This window comes from Branchiostoma lanceolatum, chromosome 18, assembly GCF_035083965.1.
Source record: "Branchiostoma lanceolatum isolate klBraLanc5 chromosome 18, klBraLanc5.hap2, whole genome shotgun sequence".
In the NCBI taxonomy this organism is placed as follows: Eukaryota; Metazoa; Chordata; class Leptocardii; order Amphioxiformes; family Branchiostomatidae; genus Branchiostoma; species Branchiostoma lanceolatum.
In genome coordinates this window covers 12,758,709-12,782,272 of record NC_089739.1, presented here as the reverse complement: position 1 = coordinate 12,782,272, position 23,564 = coordinate 12,758,709, and the positions used below count along the sequence as shown (strand labels likewise).

Below are 23,564 nucleotides of genomic sequence, written 5' to 3'. Positions count from 1 at the left end.
TGAAAGGAATGGTAAGCTGTAACCTCCCCTTTAAGCCCTTATTGTGGACTTTTTCACGAGTTGGAGGTAGCTAGGGTCGAAATTTTTTTGAATTCAATAGGGATTTAGCGAATTTAAGACACTTGGTACACATGTCAAGTCTGGAGAGTGCATCAGTATAGGAAATGTAGCTAGATCCAAGAATATATATATACTGTACATAGTTCTGTCTTCTCTATCACATCCAGTGGAACAGATCTATAGATGCTCACATTTTTTTATTTATTGAGTTCATTTGAGCTTAACTGGTCTTAAAATTACTTTCTTTCGGTCATTTTCACTTTTTTGCGTAGGTGTTGTGAACATATTCAAAGCTTCTGAAACAATGGCCCTATCAGAACACCAAGAAGACAACTCATTCACCGATAACCTACAAAATGTAAGTTTATAATGATAAGAATGATAATGATGATAATAGTCTTTATTGCATAGTCCCGTCCAGATGCGCTTAATGCACAGATGACCAATGCAAACATGGTCTAGAGGGTACAAAATGTAAAACATGGGAAACTAAAAAGCTACATTCTAACACTACAAAGTAAAAACAAAACTATGGACTATTAATGCAATGACAATTAATACATAATACAATGCTAAACTTTCTTCCAAAAATGATCTTGAAGAAGGCGACAGTGGTCGTTGAAATTTGATACGTGAATACCTTATTTGTTGGAAGAAAGTTTAGCACTGTATTATGATTACTATCAACAAATATGAGATTCCATTATGAATGTAAGTTTAGTTTGGTTTAGTTTAGTTTAGTTTAGTTTGGAAGACTTGACAATATGTATTTAAAAACTGCGTTTTTTCGATTCACATGCATGTACATCTTAATAGAAAGACTCTTTTTACACAACCAAGAGATTTATTCCACCGACGTTTGGGTGACCATATGCCACCTTCTTCAATGCAATTCTGACTGGTTCACATAGTAATGCGGACAATAGACTAACACGTTGGAATAAGGGGGCTGTATGGATCAGGAAACCCCTCCAGTCTTGAACCTTGATGAGGGGGGATCGGATATAGACTCAGTCACGTTTGGGACCACATGCTTAAGAAGTAGATAACAAGCGTTGTTTTTTGATAGATAGTTGTGTATGTGTTACACTTCTGTACATTTGGGACCGCATAGTGATGTCATCCCCTGTGATTGTACATATTGAAATACATTTGGGAATGCATCTCATTAATATGTATAAGCAGCAACACCTGTGCTGCGTTGCTATGTGAACCAGTCAGAATTTCCTTGAAGAAGGTGACAGATGGTCATTGAAACGACGGTGGAATAAATCTCCTGGTTGTCAACTTGAGTAAAAAGAGTCTTTTTTATTTAGTAAAGGAAATGGCTTTGAATGTACTGCAGCACCTTAATCATTTTGTATCCCTCACAAAGAACCAAGAAGCTACTACGATCGGTTTCATAGCCTTGGATGTCCTCGATGAAATCTACCTGATAAACCGGATGCCAGAGTACCCAGAACAAAGGATATTCATTGACGTTGCCATGTCTACGGTATGTTCTACTAGCCTGGTATCCACCACTTATTTACACTGCGCTACCATTGGTCATCCGAAATAACCTAATTAACCAACACTATATAATGCATACGCGCCTTATAACTGTGGCCTTTTCATTTTTCATTCGGAGCCATCCGTAACAACGGAGAGCGCGGTTGGGGCCGACCCTTCAGTATGGGTGCAGGATGGGTGATTAGAGAGGGATTAAAAAGATAGCTCTGGATTTTCCCATTGATACACAAGAACTGCCCATTTGCGGGGACTCGGCTCTCTCCGCGCGACTTCAGCACTGTCCCATAACTTATATTAAGTTGATCCGATTATGGCGCAGTGTGGATAGTAAACTATTGTAGCTCTCTTTTGTCCTCTCTGCAAAGTCTGGGAAGCTATAATAGGATTACTAAATATTCTACATAGTTCTTTGCAGTTTACATTGAAAAAATGAATTACATATACGCCTTTAAGGGGAAGTATCAGAGTAGATATGCGTAATCTAAGCTCTATCGACTGTTTTAGAACAAATTTTTTTATGTCTTAAGGCACATCACTAATCTCAATAACCTCAAACTCTTTAGGTGCAAGTCAGAATCCAGCGGGAAAGCCAGGACGACCCCTCAGAGAAAGTGTACACTGTTGGCGGAACCGGTGGAAGGAGCAACTCCCTCGTTCGCGTTCCCTCGTTTTCTTCCCTCGTGAACGGCGCCTGCCCCGGTGACACGGTTGGAGTTCAGGTGACTCTTGTTATCTCCATGAAAAATGGAGATATTGTTTTTGGCGTGTCTGTGTGTGTGTGTTTGTGTGTGTGTGTGTGTTTCCGGACTACTGTAGTCGGCATAACTCAAGAACTTCTGGATAGATTACGATGGTATTTGATATGGGCAGGTGTTGTAAAGCCGAAGTTCAAGGTCGATTTTGGGCCCCCTGGTATGTGACCTTGGTACCGCAGCAGAACTTCAATTATTGTATCTTTTGACATGGACGTGCTGTGGTCTTGATTTTTTGGAGGCAGATAGCTTGTGATGTGATAAAGAAGCGGTGTAGGTTTGGACCCCATAGCAGCTTGTTTGTTTTTGAAAAAAAGAAAACCCGAACATGCTCTCTGAAAATAATTTCATAGGACATAGGATATTGGAGTTATCTTTTTATACAACCTGGTCACTTCTTACCTGCTGACGTTTCGGTGTCTGTCAGACACTGTCTTCAGCTGAGCTTCTGACTGGAGTACTGCTTCTCGCTCCTATAAGTAGCCGATGTAGGTGGTGCACACAATCCCAAATGCGGCTAAGCTGGTGTTGAAACGTCAGCAGGTAAGCAGTGACCGGTTGGCCCAGAACCGAGAGGTCCCAAGGACACAACATCGGGGTATATCGGGGTTTTTACCCCGATATGCCCCGATGTTGTGTCCTTGGGAAAGGCACTTTACACGACTTTCCTCACTCCACCCAGGTGGGAATGTGTACCTGACTTTGGTTGGGGAAGGTCGTATTGAGGTCACCTGCTGGCGCCGAATGGCAGCCACCGAGACCCTTGCGACAGTTCCACAAAGTACAAGTGTGGAGCAAATATTTATCTGTTCGGTATCACATGATTATTAACCATGCAGCACTTCAGCACTGGCTGCCATTGCACGGGTAACTTCCGACCAATAAACCTTTATTATTATTATTAAAAAGAAAACTCCAGGCTCCTGAACTTGCTGTCTTCTAATAATTATGTACAGGCCAGTAAAGGCACTATTGACATTGAACACGTTTTATGATTATGCAATTTGACAAATGTCCTTGATACTTTTTGCAGTTCCTGGAGTCGAACTTCAACCCGTTCGAATACTCCAACAACTCTCGCATCATTCGCGCCGACGTCACAGGCCTCCACGTCAAGTGTGGGAACGTCACGATTCCTGTTTCTGGACTGATTGAGCCGAACGACATCATAACCAGGAGAAAGAATGAAAGCCTGCAAGACTCGATGTACATTTTTGAGGCGTCTGAACCGCTTGGCAGTCTGTCTGTGAGTTGTTTGATCACAAACTTGCAAGATATGACTAAGCTTATCCTAAATTTGCATTCGTTTTGATCGGACGAGGTAAATCAAAAGCATGATATACAAGATGGCCGCGAGTTCGAATGTTCTAAACTGTTGTCGCTCTCCAAAATGCACGCTCGACTCGAGCTCGGACATGTTGTAAGAGATTGCATTCGTCATTTCGAATGGTGACGTAAAGCCGGCGGCCCCATGTATGTGGGAGCTTCAGGCATTAGCCTCAAGCATCAAACCTCTGCACGTTAAAGAACCCAACACACTTCTCGAGAAGAGTAGGGGTGACCCGGTGTGCTTGGTCAAAAACGCGAGCCGTAGCGAAGCCGCATTACACTACCACTAGCTACTTGGAAAATCATCATGCTTCACCTCAAATGAGGATGCCTTGAAACGAAACCAACGAACTGTTGCTAGCTTTGTCTTCTTTTTCCAGTTTTTCCAATCCTTTGTAATGAAGGGATTTAAACTTAGTACCTCCAGCTTAACCTCATGTTTTAGCTGAGCTGTACATTATTTTATATTTATTGTTGTTTTGACTTCTTTTTCCAGTTTTTCCAGTTCTTTGTAAAGAAGAATCAGTCGGCATTAAGCTTCAGTCTGGACTTCAACAGCACGCAATTCCCACAGGACGTGTCCATGTTTCTCCGCAAGGAGGCGCCCCCAACTCCCGCGGACTACAACTGGACAACCACATTGCCTGTTTCTGAGGTGAGTTCGAATCCCACCTGTATCGCTCACCTGACTTTAATAATAATGTTTTTTATTGGTCAGAAATTACCCGCAATGGCAGCCTTTCTAGTGCTGAATTGATGCAGGGTTTACAGGTTTCACATAATACACAACATATACATAGTCTGTTCACACTTGCATTTGTGGAACTGTCGCAAGGGTCTGGGCGGCTACAATTCGGCGCCAGCAGGTGACCTCAATATGACCTTACCCAACCGAAGTCAGGTACCCATTTGCACCTGTGTGGAGTGAGGAAAGTCGTGTAAAGTGCCTTTCCCAAGGGCACAAGATCGGTGACATGACAGGATTTGAACCCGGGACCACTTTGTTCTGAGCCGAACGCTGTGCCGTTGCGCCACACGACCCCACTGTCGACTTTGCAATCGATTTAAAATTATGGGCACGATTTACATTGAGGAAGAAATCACTTCCAGCTAGGACATACACTAGCAGTGATATCTTCGTCATCTTCTACAGAAATGAATCGACAGAATGATTAACAGTGCTAGATTTGACTATCAAAGATATGACAACTTACAGATAAGAATCATAAGATGCATAAATATTAGTCCAGTGGTTAGTGACCCTTCCTCTGGACCAAGAGGTCTTGAGTTCGAATCCCGGCTGTGTCACTCACCCGTCAGGCAGGCTACTTGATAGGGCTGCAGTTATTCGGACAGGACGTTAAGTCTTGGTCCACTGTCCATTGTACTTGTCAAAAAGAGCGTGAGGCTGATGATGAACTTGTCAATGCTGTTAATTAATAACATCTATTTTCTCTGGTCTGTCACGACCAGTGATCTAAAACTGGATTGAGATCACTCTGATACAAAGTCTGTAATTTCCAACACAAAAATTGGGCTTCTCCAAATTTTCGACGGTCAACAAAATTTTCTACCAACACAGATTAACTTTTGAGCTAACTCTGACAAATGTTCTGCCTGACATTCTCAAGTTTAAAGGAAGATGAAGCAGTTTTATCGGCAAAAAAGTGGAAATGAATAAATGCTGAAATCTTTATGGTAGTGACGTCTACTAACACTGTTTAGCACATATGCTTAATAACTTCATACCTTCAGCTTTTAAAACCACACATAAACGAGCCTAGTGGTGATACTCTTAGTTTCGCGAGGCCACAAAAACTCCAGTGAAACTGTGCAACTCAATCGTTTTTCGCTGACAGTCTTCGACAGGGTTTGGCGAGGTTTCGGAAAATTCCGGTGGCATGTCTTACCGCTGGTGTCCTGTCAAAAACAACGAGAAAAACGTCCGCCTGGGCCACCCCTTGAGTTTTCTACACCAGTCACAAAAAGAAAGACTCGGGAGAGACTAAAGACACATGTGTTTTGGGGCAACGCATTTGATCAGATCCCCGGAAGCGTTCGTGACGCGTCGGCTCAGTTCGACCGCGCTCGGGGGATTCGAAAAATGGCTGCTTTTCCAGGCGTGCCGGTAGCGCGACGATTTTCCGTGAGTTCTCACATCACAATGGCGTCATACTCTTGCATACAGCATTGTGATAGTGTTGTGTGAACTAATCATGTATAGAAATTACTAAATAGATTGACTTTTAAAATCCGTTTTTCGGGGGATAAAACTGCTTTACCTTCCTTTAAGGAATCCAGATCACTTTTCATTTTTTGTCCTGACACACAGGTGGTGTCCATCCCCTGGATCAATGGAACAGTCCTGACGTCACACCCCTACCATTGGCTGCTCTCCCCGCAGGAGATCGACATCACGAATGCTGATGTGGAAAACATGACAAACTATTTCCTTGGTATTATCAAAACCATCAATTTTTGTTTGTTTGTTTGTTTGTTTGTTTTGCATGAACGGTAAGACACATTTAGTGCTTTTCCAAAGGGCACAATATTGGGGCCTGCTAAGCATTCAAACCCAGAACCTGTAGATTTTAAGTCGGCAGCCCTATATGCACAAGACCACCTTGCCACCAATTTCAAACTAATTTATTATCTCCATAAATATACTTTTTCATGGGGATATTGTTTTGCGTGCGTTTGCGTGTGTGTTTTCGTGTGTATATGTTTATGTCACCGTATACTTAAAGTCAGCATAACTGAAGAACGTGTAGATGGATTGTAATGATATTTGGTATGTGGGTAGTTGTTGGGAGGAGAAAGGTCAAGGTCGATTTTGGGCCCCCTGGTATGTGTCACTGGAACTACAATATAATAATCTTCTACGGAGAATAACTGAAGAAAGGAACAACAGATTTTCATGGTATTTGGTATGCAAGTAGGTTGGACAAAGATGTACAAACTGAGATGCAAATTATGCAAATTGGGACTGAATTTGCTTAAGTAATGAGGAATATCAACTCCATTCTAGTTTCCTCTGTGGTCACAGCTTCAGTCACAATGGTAAGTGGTTGAACAGTCAGACTGATACAGCTACATTTGAATAATGCACATGTCATGTACTAAAGCCCTAATTGCATTACTATGATAACACATAAACTGTTGATCCATAAGTTTTTTTGACATAGAGTCATAGACACAGGTTTTCTTTGTACTTTCATACTCAATATACAATCAAAATACAGGCTATTTCTTACTTTTTTCTATCAGGAGTGCAATTTGGCTCTATCCAGAACCTGAGTAGCGGATACATTGTAGACTTTACCCTGCACATCTTCGAAACTTCCTGTGTTTATTTTGACGAGGAAATCCACTTGTGGCACAGTGAGGGCTGTGAGGTGAGGTGTGATTCTATTCAACTTTTTCACACTTCTCAGAATTCCCAGTGACCTTTGACATTTCGGTGAAAAAGGTGAATAGAGACTTTCATTGACGTAATGATAATCATACAATTATCAACTTAATCTTCACGGTAGCGAAATTTCACGGTATAAGGAAAATGGACATTTTCACTGAACTTTTACTACACGGTGGCACCAAGTGATTTACAGAACGGATGTGTGTAGGAATTGTAAATGATAACAATAATTTTGTCATGGTGATGATAAGTTCACGGTACAGAGGTGACAGTGAAAACAGTGAACATAAAGTTACAGCCTGTGAAAAAAAAGAAGAATTACAGTAATTTAAATCACCTGTGATTGTTGGATAGTAATATATAATTGTATTGCAATACAATACAACAATCTTTATTGACACGATAAAAGTACAGAAACTTTCATAAGGTCTTGGGATAAGTGGATACAAATGAATTAACAAATGAATAATGAACATTATGGTGATTTTAACATGTCTTTTACATTACAAAGCAAAACATTCTTTGATACGTTAACCTATTTGTACACAGTAAGGGATCTCTCCTCCTAGAATATAAATCAATTTGTCTAAAGGATGGAATGTTTTAAATTCTTTTGAACACGCGGTAAGAAAGGTGAACAGCTTTGAGCGTTTATCATCATGATAAAGTGTTGTTTATCTTCAGTCTCATTTGGACAGAAAGTACAAAACCTCTGGCACAATATTGTGGCCTGCCTAAGGGATTCGAACCCAGAACCTTTAGATTCTACACAACGGAAATCAACAACCCTAACCACAAGACCACCTTGCCACCCTCTAGGTAGGAATGATGTCCAATGCCACCCACATCCACTGCCGATGCGACCACCTGACGAAGTTTAGCGGCTTCGTCGCGCCGAACCCTCTCAACATCGCAGAGGCACTGTCGGTCAATGTCCTGGAGAACCCAGCAGGCCTCATCCTGGTGCTGACCGTGCTTGGCATGTACCTGATGGGCGTGTTGTGGGCAAGGAAACAGGACAGGAGGGACTTAAGCAAGGTGGGGTAAATAATAGGCTGTCAGTCATGCTACGGTCACATTTGCACCGTTGCCCGTAGGGTAGTGCTGCGTACCTAAACGTAACATCAGGTACAAGTGCAGGTACCGGTGCAAAGGTTAAGGTACAGGTCCGGACCTGTACCTGTACCTAAACAATTTGAAAAATTAAATGTGTTTTTCTGAACTTCTTCAATGATGACAGAAACATACATAAAATGTTTTCAACTTGTCAGTATCTTTATTCAAAGACCATAACTAGGTTTCCTATCGCCAAACAACCTTGGCTTTGCTATCAAAACTCCCTTCCTGCCTGAATGATCTGTTGCATATTAGTTACGCTGTGTAAAGGTGTCACTTTGGTCACGTTTGGTGGTGCATGAGGCCACGAGGTTAGGAGATCAGTCACAAAATAAGCATATGTACTTTGTGTAAATCTATTTCGGTACAGTATCGGTATACTTCATGATACGGTATTTTGGACCTGTACCTAATCCATTTTCACGGCACAGTACCGGTACACAGTACCGGTACGCAGCACTACCGTAGGGATGTAGTCCTGGCCGGGCCCCGAAGCCACAAATTTGTCCCGGTGAACTGCCTGACACCAGAAGGGTGCCTCTTGGTGTTCTCACGATAAGCTCATTGCACCTATTTGTTATCAGGTCCCGCATTGATTTTAACTCAGGTTGAAAACTTCCAGGGCCCCGTCCATGCCCCAAAATAGCCAGGTGGCAGCAGCTTGTCCCAATCCTTTTCAAGTTTGATTTGACTCGAAGTCTAATGTCAAAAAAGGAAAAGGAAAGGAAAGTGGTCTCGTACCAGTTTAGCTCAAAATGAACTTAGTGAACAGATGAGCTAATCTTCCACCGGTCGTGACAGAGGAGAGAGACGCTATTAGCAGTATTTACAGGTTCATTGTACTGGGGAAATTCCCCAGCTCTTTTCGACAAGCACAATGAACTGTGGACCACAGCTTATCGTCCCCTCTTAAGGACTGCAACCCTTTCCGGTAGCGCGCATGTTGGGTGAGCGACGCAGCCAGGATCGAACCCGGGGCTTCTAGTTCCAGAGGCAAGATCTCTAACCACTGGACTACTCACGCTACCTGATAATCACATGACCTGAACGGACGTGTGACAAAGTTTATTGAGGACTGATCGAAAGCTCGTTGGCAACCGCTTTTCTTTGTGTATGGCAAAAGTAAATAAAGTCTTTATCATGTCATTATAACCATCTCAGAATCTGATGAACTATTATTTGAATTCAAGAATGATTTGATGAATTTTGATGATTTTTCTGTTCCAGGTCGGGGTTGGAATTCTTCCCGGGCACAGACTGAATCCCAGGAAGGATTGTCAGTACGTCATCACTGTGTACACAGGGTTTAAGGGGAATGCTGGAACAACGGCTGAGGTAGGTACAACTTTCACTATCATTGTCATCATTTTTGGCAAGTCATTCATAGTCTCATCTAAGTATAATCTCATATTCTTCTTTTCATTACCCTCAAACCACCCCTAAAGGGGTATCACTGAGGGGGTTAAATCTCATCTATCCCTTAGTCTTACACTACCAAAAATCTTTTTTTCTTATTTTTCTTGTATTTCCTTTTACAAAGGAATTTTTTCTCTCAGCAAGAATATCATCCTGTATACAAGAATCCCTGTTTGAAGCACAAACAAGAATACCTGTTTTAAGCACAAACAAGAATTGCATCTAAGATTTTTTAATCATTTTTTTTCTTAAACCAAGAAAGTTCAAGAAAATTATTCTCGAATTTTCAAGAAAAAAAATATCTTAAGGAAAGAATCTTTAAGAATATCACATTTGACCAAACAAAAAGCAAATCTTATTGTAAGACTGAGAACGAAAATTTGTCTTATTTTTCTAGAAAATTCATCACGCTAGAAATATTTTCTTAACTTCAGAAAAAAAAAGAATAAAATTCTTTGCGTAAGAATTGACATACAAAGACTTTCGCAGAAGGTTTCTTGAATTTTCTTGGTTTTCTTTGTATAAGAAAATCTTTCTCAACATAAGAAAACAATAAGAATAAGCTAGAAAAAACAAGAAAAAATTTTTGGTAGTGTACTATTTGACCGTTGGGACACCACAGAAGATCTGACATCCAGTTTTCTCCAGCATTCTTGGTTTTCTGTGTTTCAGTGTTTCACTTAATGTCATGCCTGTCCATTCTCTTACATTATCCTCCCATCTTTTCTGTTTTTCCTCCCTGGACGGTTCCTTAGCTTGTATGATAGTTTTGATCAAGTTTTTCTCAAGTTTTGCTGTCAGAATCTAGAAAGTCTTTCTTTTTTTCCACTCTTTCTTTCCAAGAATTCCTGTCTCTAAGAGTTCTGTAACAATTGTTACTGAAAAGCCTTCATTTGTTGAAACCCCATGCCTGGTACATTTTTTGATTTCTCTGTCTTTCAGTCAAGTTTTGTAATTGTTCACGTTCATTTTTTACAGGTGACCATCGTTCTTTACAGCGAAGACAGTGAGAGTCCCCCTTTCACACTCAGCGACTCGAACAGGATAATATTTGAGAAGGGCAGCGTGGACTCCTTTCTGGTGTCCACCTCGGAGCCGTTGGGAGATCTGACACATCTCCGCGTGTGGCACAACAACGGAGGATACAGCCCTGCCTGGTCAGATGTTTTGGGGTTATCTATAGGGCGTAATCACGTGACTTCATCACCCTTGCCCTCCGTGGGCGGCCATTTTGGGGTCCATCCCTGCAGCGAAGTTTCTCGGTGTCCGACGGTCTCTAAATCTCCGGCGTCACATCTTTTTCGCTACAAAAATCCAATTTCACCTACTGGAAATGACCCATTATTGACGAGCGAGGGAAGGTTTTCCCCAGCCTACAAACATGGCCGCTAAAAGGTGCCGGCGGAGTCCATTGATTTTGTCTTCAGTTGGTTCTGGAAACAACTGAAAACACCATGATTATGAGACAAAACGTTTTGAAGGGAAATTTGTGAATGGCGTAGAAAACATCTGCAATTTCTACGGAGAGTTCCATAGGGCTCCACTATCAAGTGGACTTCAAAATGGCCGACAGTGCTCGTTGCTAGGGGGAGGGTCACGTGACTGAATACGCCCTATATGTCTCTTACTGAATCAATGTTGAACTGTAATTGCCAACACAAAAATTGGACTTTTCGACTGTTGAACTCCTGTCTTTGTCAAGGAATGAGCAATCCACTGCTTCTGTGACGTCACATTATGCAGATAGGACACGAAACTTGGGGAGCAGTGGATCATGTGTTGCAGAAAGTCTATGGTGCCCCCCGTCTCTGTTGAGGGATGGTTGTAAAGCCGGGATGTACAAAAATGTATATGTCTCTTGTATATTTATTCGTTCATTCAGACCATTGTAGTGCCTAGTGGTAGTCTCTACCAGACTAACCGCGTCGGCTATAGAGAGGGATCATTTGCCGGGGGGCTTTTGCCATGGAGGATATTGGACCCTATCTCCAAAGCCGACCCCCTTCATACAGTTGACTTTATTTGGCCAATTTCTAATATTTTACCAGCGACCCGCCGAGGCTGATGGAGTCTATCTAGTGGCACATAGGGCAGCAAGTTTCCTTGCTGTCTCAGTCGCAGGATATATTTTTACAGGGATGGGTTGCTAGTCCTTCCCCTTTAACGCTCTTGAGATGCCTCCTCGAACATTTTACGTCCCTTCCTAAAGACAGGTGCAGCCACAACTGTCCTGACCCAGGATTGAACTGGGTCTCCCAGTTAGCAGCTAATTAGAACCAGGAGCTCAACTGTGAGGCTGCTACCAGTTGTCAGCTACAGGGACATCCCTCTCTCTTGTTGATGTATTAGTTGTGTTTGCTTAAGCTTGAATATATGTCCGCAGTGATTTTGAATATAGTACTGTAGAATTATAGGACCTGGTATGTTATATTGTATAGTTGTCTACATGTACACACCGCTAAATTACAAACTAAGATACTCCTTATATTTCCAGGTTCCTGAGTCAAATTGTAGTGACTAACAGGATGAACAACAGGCCACACTTTTTCCTTTGCAACAGGTAAGGAACATTATTTACTGTGCATTATAACTGAAACTTGATGTGTTCGAAAATATGGCCGTGATTTACATTTTTGTCATTTATGATTAAAAAGAAATTTGGCTAGGGCTTGCACTTAAAAACAATTTTTTTTGGTTTTATGACCGGTAAACCACCTTTAGGTGCAACACACCAGTTCTAATTCTATATAGAATACAACACGGGGTATTCCGTATCATCCGAGGTGTTAGCCCGACCGCAGGTAGGATCGCCCGACGGCCGTAGCCCGGAGGGCGATCCGACCCACGGGAGGGCTGGGACCGAGAATGATGCGGAATACACCGTATTGTATTTTATTTATGTCATACCCACCCGAGAAAGCACACATTTCAATGCAGAATGCGCCAAAAGTCGAGGGAGTTTTGTGTCCTCAAAAACAAAACCATAACACCATTGATTCCAACTTCCGAATCCGGTATTCAAATTTTCGGCGGCGGCGCAACCGGCGCGCTCGAAATGCATTCGAAATATTCTATGGAAGCCTGTTTGATACAACTCCCGAACCCTTTGTGATACGGGTAGTTATCACACGGTCCGGAACACCCGTATCAGGCCCAGGTAATGACATAAAACCTAAGGTGCAAGCTGTGTAAGACCGAACTGAAAGATTTGATCCACTCACACCAAAATAGATCCTTCTTGATAAGTGTAGTGGGATCTTTAATGTGCTTGAAGACTAGAGCTCTTATCTGAAAGAAAATCCGTCACCAAAGCTATATACACGCACTTAATAGGGTTTAAAAAAAACAAAAAATTGCAAGGGGGAGCATTGCAAGAGAGTGGAGAGATCAAGCGGGGGATAGTGTGGAAGGGGAAAGTTTTAGATTAAAATGAGGCATTCTTTGGCTTCCTGAGGGTCAAAATTACTGACAGACAAGTCACAGTTGAAGACTGTGGCCACTTGTCACCTAGGAGTATCCCTGGTCAATCAGAGTTTTATTCTTGTCAGAGAATCTGCTCCTCAGGGTAAGGGGACACATGGTCAGGGTATAGGATTATTGGGGGCACTCCGTTCCAGTTCCCATCTTTTTTTAATTAGATGAACACCTGCTTGATATATTTTTTTTACCGCACAGATGGTTTGCTACCGACAAAGATGATGGGATGGTCTATCGGCTGCTTCCCAAGTCTGGACCGGAGGAGATGAAGACATTTCGCAACTTGTTTCTGGCAAAAAGTTCAAGGTAATAACTTTGGGTAAAATGAATACTTGAAACAATGAAAAGCTATGTAAAAGAGATTCGAGTTTAGCTCTAGCCTAGCTTGTCCACTCTCTGCCAATTGCCTCAGACAATGGGGTTTTTGTAGTGTTGCTGGGATTTGAACCCAGAACCCTCAGATTCTATAAGTCAACAAACCTAACCACAAGACAACCTTGCCATTTCAACTTCACAGGGACATTGTATATAGTTTATCTTGGGTACACAACCTTGCGTTTTCCTCTTCAAACATTTCGACAGTATGTCTGCTGTCTTTATTGGTGTATGATAAACTTATCAGTGCAAGGTAAACTTGTTCTATCAATGTAAGGCAAACTTGTTCTATTGTGACGCAGTTATCACGATAAGAATGCGTTCTCGAAGTATACTACTGTTGCCTCTACTTGCCGCTTTGTGACGAAGTGGCAAGGATGCAGTCCCGAACGTTCTCGGTCGTTGGCCGCCCGACGCGAAGCCCCTTCACCCTGGTCCAGCGGCTGTCTTGCTGCCTGACGCTGCTCTACAAATTGTTGCCTTAGTATGCTGAAGTTTCATCTTCCTTTTTTACATCACAGGGACATGAACGACGGCCACCTGTGGTTCTCTGTGGCCGGCCGCCCGGCCCGGAGCCCCTTCACCCGTGTCCAGCGCCTGTCCTGCTGCCTGACGCTGCTCTACAGCACCATGCTCACCAACATCATGTTCTTCGGCCGCGGGGACGACTTCGACCCGCCAGAACCAATCAGATTCGCCGGGACGGATATTAACCCACCAATTTCACTACCACAGGTACACATTTAGCTTCTAAGAAACTCTGTTTGTGCTGTTTTCATCTCATAGCTTTACATCACTCACACTCACTCACTCACATATCACTCACATATCACTCACTCACACTCACTCACATATCACTCACATATCACTCACACTCAAATATCACACTCACTCGCTCGCTCACTCAATCGATCAATTGGTTTATCAAGTGTTGATTGATCAATCAATCAATCAATCAATCAATCAATCAATCAATCAATCGATTCTCTAACTATTCCAGATCATGATAGGACTCCAGAGTGCAGCCATCATCCTACCAGTCAACCTTCTCATTGTGTTCTTGTTCCGAAACTCGAGTCCCGCGAAGAAGAGGGCGACAAAGTCGAAGAAGAATAAAGTGCCTTTCCACAATCTGATCAAGTATTTGCCGCAAAAGAAAGAAAAGAAAACAAGTGAACCATGCACAGTTGTTTTGTATGACGCCGGCAGCGATACTCCGTCATTTTGGCACCGGGAAGGGAGTGACGCAAGGTGGAAACGGCGTTTTTCTGGAACAAGTAGCTGTTCAGAACCAAAACGTCTGTTCTTTGATAATACAATGACGGAAAATAGCACTGATAATGATGTGGAGCACTGTGAAGAGAAGGGAAAGGCCTCCTTCCCTTGGTGGGCTGTCTACATTGGTAAGTTTAGATCATACATTGTAGAGTCTGACTTTAATAATTGACCATCTGACATTCTCTGTCACATTTATCAATGGTTTATTTGATCCAATCATAAAACGTATCACACAGTGGCAGCCAATTGGCTGAATTGTTGCCGGGGCATTTCAAAATTTTAAAATCTTATCAAAGTACGTAGTCATTAAGTAGTTGAAATATTAGATATATAAAAACAGACATATGCACATTAACATCATTAAATCAAGCATTGTCTTGAAATTACATGGTAGTAACGCAAAAACGATGGCAACGTACAATCAAAATTATGGTAGATTGGACAAAGACATCACGAGTCAGTCATTGTGATTACGAGTTTAGCAATCGGTATCTTTCAGTTCTGCAGAACACGGTATCAAGTTTATGAGATGAACGGGTTGATCTGCCGCTGATATCAGTCCTTGAGGGGGGCAGTAGGTGGTTATATTCAGCTTCGATTGCTCGAGTGATTTGGCAAGGTTCATTGTAAGTATTTCACGACGCGACTTGAGAGTTGGTAAGTCCAACAGTGAACATGCGTTGGAATAGGAGTTGAAGTCCTAAGATAATCCGCAGTTTTGGGACAGCGCATTCTTCAAAATGTAGCACTGCAACGCTGGTGGCAAAGAGAGACAGTCACTGAAACGTCTGCTAGCTGCAGATGTTTGGTCGTGAACAAGGAACTTAATTGTTATCTGCATTTGAGGACATTTTTTTGTGTTCGCCCAGAAGGTTATGTTTTTGGTAGTGCTTTTATGTGGATGAACAGCATTGATATTATATGCCTCTGGATTGTCTTAATATTTGGTATGTGGGTGGGTCTTGATGAGCCTTCAAAATGATTGGCCTCTACCAGGCTCCACAGGTTGCTGGAAAAATAGTAGAGATTGGCCAAATAGACAGATAACATGCCAGAGGAGTTAGCTAACCAGGGAGTACAGTTTGCGACACACCTGGCCATAAATTATGCTAATGAGGTCCTCATTTGCATGATTTATGCATATACTTGTATTTCCCATACCGTAAAAGCTACAGATGTCATCTTTCAGATGTAGGTTCATTTAGAAAAGGTGAACATACCTAGCCATACATAGAGGCTACTCCCTAGGAGCTTGTTACGGTACTGCAGTGGAACTTCCGGTTATGCTTTCACGATTTTTTTACTGCATGCAAATTTGCTTGATCTGGTCTCCATTCATCCCTGCAGGCTGGCTGCTTGAGTGTTGAATAATGTCTAAGACATGAAAATTGTATACTTGCATTAAGCAATGAAATAATGCACATAATGCAAATATTTTCTTTCAATACATTCACTCTTTCTAAAAATGTTGCACTATAGGCTGGCTGCTTGTCTGGTCGGCAAGTTTCGTAGCGGCGTTCTCCACTGTCCTGCACACGCTGATTTTCACACTCTCTCTCTCTCTCTCTCTCTCTCTCTCTCTCTCTCTCTCCCTCTCTCTCACGTTATACATAGATATAAATATTATCATTATCAACACATTTTGCTAACAATTTGCACCACAGGCTGGCTGCTCGTGTGGTCGGCGAGTTTTGTGGCGGCGTTCTTCACTGTCCTGTACACGCTGATTTTCACTCCCCCCTCTCTCTCTCATGTTAGATATAAAATATAATCATTATTATAACATTTTGCTAACAATGCACTACAGGCTGGCTGCTTGTCTGGTCTGCGAGTTTCAACGCTGATTTTCACTCTCTCTCTCTCTCTCTCTCTCTCTCTCTCTCTCTCTCTCTCTCACGTTATACATAGATATGAATATAATCATTAATAACAAATCTTGCTAACAATTTGCACTACAGGCTGGCTGCTCGTCTGGTCGGCGAGTTTCGTGGCGGCGTTCTTCACCGTCCTGTACACGCTGAGTTTCTCTCTCTCTCTCCCTCTCTCTTTCTCACGTTATACATAGATATAAATATAATCATTATCAACACATTTTGCTAACAATTTGCACCACAGACTGGCTGCTCGTGTGGTCGGCGAGTTTTGTGGCGGCGTCCTGTACACGCTGATTTTCACTCCCCCTCTCTCTCTCTCTCTCTCTCTCTCTCTCTCTCTCTCTCTCTCTTTCTCACGTTATACATAGATATAGATATAATCATTATTAGCACATTTTGCTAACAATTTGCACTACAGGCTGGCTGCTCGTCTGGTCGGCGAGTTTTGTGGCGGCGTTCTTCACTGTCCTGTACACGCCGAGTTTCACTCTCTCTCCCTCTCTCTCTCCCTCTCTCTCTCTCTCTATCTCTCTCTCTCTCTCTCTCTCTCTCACGTTATACATAGATATGAATATAATCATTATTAACACATTTTGCTAACAATTTGCACTACAGGCTGGCTGCTTGTGTGGTCGGCGAGCTTTGTTGCGGCGTTCTTCACGGTGCTTTACACGCTGATTTTGACTCCCCCCTCTCTCTCTCTCTCTCTCTCTCCCTCTCTCTCTCTCTCTCTCTCTCTCACATTATACATACTATTAGATATGAATATAATCATTATTAAGTCACACATTTTGCTAACAATTTGCTCTACAGGCTGGCTGCTCGTGTGGTCTGCGAGTTTCGTGGCGGCGTTCTTCACTGTCCTGTACATGCTGATTTTCACCCCCTCTCTCTCTGTGTCTCTCACTCCCTCTCTCTCTCTCTCTCTCTCTCTCTCTTTCTCTCTACCTCTCTCTTTCTCACGTTCTACATTCTAGATATGAAATAATCATTATTCGGTCGTTCTCATTTTAATGTACACATTTTGTAACTTCCGTTGCTGTTTGAAGTAAGACGTTCCTTACATTAAGATTATGAACACCTCGTCCTGGAAACATGTTATGAGTGGAATCCTCTTCATGGCGACCACCTGTCCATCGCGACCGTTTTTGCTTGGTCCCCTGGATGGTCGCCTTGGGCAGGTTTGACTACTGTTGATATAGATATACATGTAATCATTATTAGAAAATTTTGCTAACAATTTGCACCACAGGCTGGCTGCTCGTCTGGTCGGCGAGTTTCGTGGCGGCGTTCTTCACCGTCCTGTACACGCTGAGTTTCACTCTCTCCCTCTCTCTCTTTCTCACGTTATACATGTACATAGATATAGATAGAATCATTATTAATACATTTTGCTAACAATTTGCACTACAGGCTGGCTGCTCGTCTGGTCGGCGAGTTTCGTGGCGGCGTTCTTCACGGTCCTGTACACGCTGATTTTCACCCCCTCTCTCTCTCTCTCTCTCTCTCTCACGTTATACATAGATATGAATATAATCATTAATAACACATTTTGCTAACAATTTGCACTACAGGCTGGCTGCTCGTCTGGTCGGCTAGTTTCGTGGCGGCGTTCTTCACCGTTCTGTACACGCTGAGTTTCACTCTCTCCCTCTCTCTCTTTCTCACGTTATACATGTACATAGATATACTATTAGATAGAATCATTATTAATACATTTTGCTAACAATTTGCACTACAGGCTGGCTGCTCGTCTGGTCGGCTAGTTTCGTGGCGGCGTTCTTCACCGTTCTGTACACGCTGAGTTTCACTCTCTCCCTCTCTCTCTTTCTCACGTTATACATGTACATAGATATACTATTAGATAGAATCATTATTAATACATTTTGCTAACAATTTGCACTACAGGCTGGCTGCTCGTCTGGTCGGCTAGTTTCGTGGCGGCGTTCTTCACGGTCCTGTACACGCTGAGTTTCGGCCGTGCGAAGGCGGAGGCGTGGCTCGTCACCTTCCTGACGTCATTCGTAACCGACCTGTTCCTGATGCAGCCCTTCAAGTTGCTGCTGGTGGCCATGCTGTTTGCCTTATTAGTAAAGGTACTATTATTATTACGTCATCATCATTCCATCATTCCAGGGCGTTATCACTCCTTTGGAGGAACCCCTCCCTCGATAGACTCCAGTCATTTCTATGGCTAGCAGTTCTTGGCCATGTAGGGCCCAGGTGTTAAAGGCACCAAGAGCATTTTATGAGGCTTGAAAACTGGAAATATTCTAATTTTATGAAATTGACATTTAATGCCACTGTTTACCACATTTGCGTGCGGATTTCTTATCAAAAGTGCTCAAAAGTAACACAAAAATAAGCTACATGGAGATCTTTTAGTTTCATGCGCCTTGTGTAAATAGACCGATACCATAGCCCCGCCCACCTCCGTCAAAACGCAGAAATGCAAAATTAAAACATAAAAGTGCAAATATTTGACGGATATGCAGTCACTCTCTCGTTGGTCGAACTGCTAATTGTGATGGACAGTCAGGATAAGTCTATTAGGGCTTGGTTCTATCAGTTCTCACCACACAATGACATCGTATCTTTGCTCCTTTGAATAAAGGGGTGACATACCCTTTCGTTGGCTGTCATACAAGACAGTGATGTGCCAGTTCTCCCGTCCGAGTGAATAGTGTAAATCACTGTGTGGCTGATATGAGACAGGGGTTCGCCAGGCCTCCATCCGGGTGATTTGTAGTGAATCACCAACTCCAGACAGCCCTTTATAAGGCCTTTATTGTAGCTTTCATTGTGATACTCATTATGGTTGTGAATTTTGTATTTTATTCTTTTCCTTTTTAAACTTACTACAGAAACCCATCGAAGATGAAGACCCCCAACCAGCCCCATTGCAACACGATGAAGAATACCTCGAGGATAACAAACTGGTACGATTAACAACTAGGAAATATCTCTTACACATAGAGGACTTTTTGCGATGCTTTCCTGTTTTGCATTTTTGTCGCAGTTATGAAAATTCCCATATAAAAAATTTATCAAAAAATTGGGGTGAAGTCTGCCATCTCTGATTTTTCTTGTACCTATGTATGCTCTCAAGATTGCCAAAAATCGTTCACGACAATGGTCAACAGCAACTGGATGGATGCGTTATCTGTGGACGGAGAAAGCCGAAACGCTTCACTACACAAGTGGAAAGGTAATGATTTTCATTTCATTTTGTGTAGTATTATGATTAAAGTGATTCTGCTTCTGAACCAAGAGGTTGGAAGCTCAAATCCCGACTGCATCACTCACCTACTGGAAAGGGTCGCAGTCCTAAAGCCGCCGTCACAATTCATGCGAGCGTCGGCCGAATTTGTAGATCACCCGAAGCTCGCCGAATCTCAAAATCGCCCAAGCGTCGACCGTATTTTCCAATGAAAATCTCCGTCGACGTCCGTCGAACACTAAAAACTAAAAAAATCCCCCATGAGATAGTACCATCTCTTGGACATGGATAAAGTCAGTATTGACTAACCCGGTAAAAGGCCAATACACATGTATTTATATCAACTTTTATGTCTAAAAATTGTCCGAAGCCCGCGTAATCGACAGGACGTCGGCCGTACTTCGGGCGAAAATTCACATTTGAAGCTCACCAACACGTAGGCCGAGCTGAATTTCTTATTTGTGACGAGGGCTTTAGGGCGGGACTTTTGGCGTAGTTTAAGACATTTCCTCTCTACTGCAACCTTCCAGATATTTTTCTGATTAACAGTTATGTTTCATCTTTTCCTCATAGCCTCCTGGAGTCGTACATTCAGAGTCTCCTCCGGACGAATCCGCATTGACTGAACAACGAAATAAAAGCATGCAAAAACGCAGAAGACGGAAACAAGTACTGGAGGTTTTGATGTTTGGACTGTTCGTGACTGTGGTCATGCTGACGTCGTACAGTGAAAGAAGTCCCTTGGCTTTCTACGTTACTCAGAACGTGCAGAGGCTCATACTTGAGGGCGGTGACATCAGCTTTGCAGAGGTATGGACAGTTATATACAGTCAAAACGTGGCGCAAGCGGTAACGCAACCACGCTGCTTCGACATCTGGATCAGATTCCGTGGACCCTAGGGCCCGCGTTCGATCCTCGGGGTTGACTCGAGCTCGGACATGTTGTAAGGGATTGCATTCGTCATTTCGGATGGTGACGAAAAGCCGTCGGCCCCGTGTATGAGGGTGCTTCAGGCATTAGCCTCAAGCGTCAAACCTCTACATGTAAAAGAACCCAACACACTTATCGAGAAGAGTAGGGAGGAACCGGTGTCCTTGGCCAAAAACACGAGCCGTAGCGACGCCGCATGGTACTACCACTAGCTACTTGAAAAAGCATCATGCTTCACCTCAAACGAGGATGCCTTGAAACGAGAAAAAAAAAATGGCCAAGAAGACCATTTAAGGGACCAATAGAATCTGGTTTTGATGGATATGTGGTCACTGTGGCAATAGGAAAAATTATTTAAGGGGCCAGGGAAGTGGTCACATTGGCCACGTCGATCGTCCCTATGATTACAGGTTTGCGTAGCAAAACCTTTGTTGGATCCGGTGGTATGTGTGGTGGCCGCCATCTTGATTTTGTGACGTCGCAGGGTAGCCATGCCATTTCATTGGGAGGTGTGTTATTTTGGGTCGCTAGCGTTCTCTCTATTTTTGACAAATCGGCACACAACTATCACACATTCACCTCAAATAAAAAGAAAAATTCATTACCAATTCATATTCATAAAAAGACCCCGTAATCGCTAAACTTACATAGCACACCTGAAGTTTATGTAGCACAAATACTTAACTCTAGTTCATATGTAGAGGTGGTCGCTAGACAAGTACAGGTTTGACTGAGCGAATATTTGTCATTTACAGGCCTAGGGTTTTTAAAACCACATACTTCACTGAAATGTGCAAGGACAATTCCCAGTGTAATATGTTTTTGATAGAACGTTATAATACTTTTTATAATGATTTTATTGCAAGTTCATGCCTAAAGGCTAATTGCAGACAAACAAGTACATGAATAATACATGATAATCGAAATATCTAGTCTACAGTGTAAGTTCTATGTTAAGTACGGTTGACTATGGTTGGATTTGACTTCTTTTTTAAAGACAGTGGAAAATGAACTGACCCACGTTTTGAATCATAAGTGGGTTGGTTGATTTTAGTAGTAAGATGGATTTTTGTAAATTATTCAAATGGAGAAAGCTAGGAGAATTTATGGAAGCTGTTCTCCATAATTCGTTTATTTCGGCGTCATATAGAGGACATTAGAAGCTACCAAGGATTCAAATGTCACTCCAACATGTGTCTGTCAAAGTACAAGTATATAAGACTAATTTTTTTAATACCTGTTTTTATACCTGTTCATGTTGTTGACAGATCCAGGACATCCCATCATTCTGGACCTGGGTGACAACTGGGTTGATACCGGCCACCCATGCGGCCCGACGGTACAACGGTGGGAGCGTCGCGGAGACTATGGTCCTGGAGGACCTGTTAACGCACCTGCTGGGCCCCGTGCAGCTGCGACAGGTGCGCCTTAGGCCAGGTGAGTCACAATTTCAATTCATGACTTTTCTTTTCTAGACTTTGTAGCGCTGTCAAATGTCCCAGTGACTTAAGGCTAGCGAACAAGAGGTCAAGAGGTCATGGGTTATATTCCTTGCATTCCTGGCTAAACTTTTTTGTCTATGGGAAGTTAGTGGCGTCGCGGTGGCGCAGTGGCAGGGTGTTTGGCCCCAGAATCCAGAGGCACTGAGTTCGAATCCGGGGTTCCCTGATTTTTCCCGTTGACGTTGTGCTCTTAGGAAAGGCTCTTTACCAATTCATATTTATAAAAAGACCCCGTAATCGCTAAACTAACCTTGGGAAAGGCACTTTACACGACCTTTCTCACTTCACTCAAATGAGTACCTAGCTTCGGTTAGGGACGTCCCTCGAAAGGAAGTTAAATGGAGGTCCCGTGTTTGAGGAGAGCCACACCTCGAGCATGGTAAAGAACCCACCGCACTTATCGAAAAGAGTAGTCCTTCCCAAGGACTGAAAACCGACAGTCCTATGGCCGCACACGGGGCTACCTATTGAATAGGTAGGTAGGTAATCGACGTGCTTACGTGCGACGTGCACCGTCGGGGTTATACCACCCCTAGCGGGGTAACATACCCTTTCGTTGGCTGTCATACAAGACGAGGATGCGTCAGTTCTCCCGACCGGGTGAATAGTGTAAATCAGCGTATGGCTTATACGAGATGGAGGTTCGCCAGGCCTCCATCCGGGTGATTTGTAGTGAATCAACAACTCCAGACAGACGGATTTGGACCATCGCACACCGGGGCATGCCCCTACTCTTTTACGAAAGGTGTGGTGGGTTCTTTAACGTGCTCGAGGTGTGGCTCTCTCCAAACACGGGATCTCCATTTAACGTCCTATCCGAGGGACGTCCCTAACTCTAGATGAGCTAGTTACTCATTTACACCTGAGTGAAGTGAGGAAAGTCGTGTTAAGTGCCTTTCCCAAGGGCACAACGTTGGGGCGCATGTCCAACCATATCTAAGGGCACCCAAGGTTCGAACTCGGGTCCTTTTATTGGATAGTCTTGTCTAATTTTTCCAGGGAAACACTGTGAGCCACCAGAAAGGATGGCAAATGTGACGTCACGTTGTACCGCAGCGTACTCCCTTGATCTAGCCGACAAGCAGAACTACAGTGAACGGTGGAACTCAACTGTAAACGCCACGAGCAACGCATTTTGCATTTCAACAGCAGTTTTCACCAACGCAACAGAATCTCCTGCATCTAGTGACTGTTTGGAAGCAAGTGATGATGGACAAGATCCATGGAGATACACGTTTTCCTCCGTCACTGATGGTGAGATATTGCTCAATTCATTATGAAATGTTGAATAATGTCCTTTAACAGAT

The 23,564-nt window shown here is 43.0% G+C and overlaps 1 protein-coding gene across 1 annotated transcript; it reads left to right on the top strand.

The window, feature by feature from the left end:
- The first annotated feature begins 1,504 nt into the window (after window positions 1-1,504).
- LOC136424003 (polycystin-1-like protein 3) lies at window positions 1,505-13,387 on the top strand. The gene is made up of 11 exons (XM_066412402.1): window positions 1,505-1,555; window positions 2,136-2,291; window positions 3,358-3,570; window positions 4,150-4,308; window positions 5,986-6,109; window positions 6,921-7,048; window positions 7,888-8,106; window positions 9,412-9,519; window positions 10,579-10,757; window positions 12,095-12,160; window positions 13,276-13,387. Exons 1-11 carry the CDS (start codon window positions 1,505-1,507, stop codon window positions 13,385-13,387), a joined length of 1,515 nt encoding a protein of 504 aa, XP_066268499.1.
- The last annotated feature ends 10,177 nt before the right edge of the window (window positions 13,388-23,564 follow it).

Excerpts from the sequence above, each read along its gene's own strand:
- LOC136424003 (XM_066412402.1), top strand. The coding sequence starts at position 1,505 with ATGCCAGAGTACCCAGAACAAAGGATATTCATTGACGTTGCCATGTCT. Across the intron at positions 4,309-5,985 it reads CCACATTGCCTGTTTCTGAG|GTGGTGTCCATCCCCTGGAT; the intron begins GTGAGTTCGAAT and ends CCTGACACACAG. Across the intron at positions 6,110-6,920 it reads CATGACAAACTATTTCCTTG|GAGTGCAATTTGGCTCTATC; the intron begins GTATTATCAAAA and ends TTTTTCTATCAG.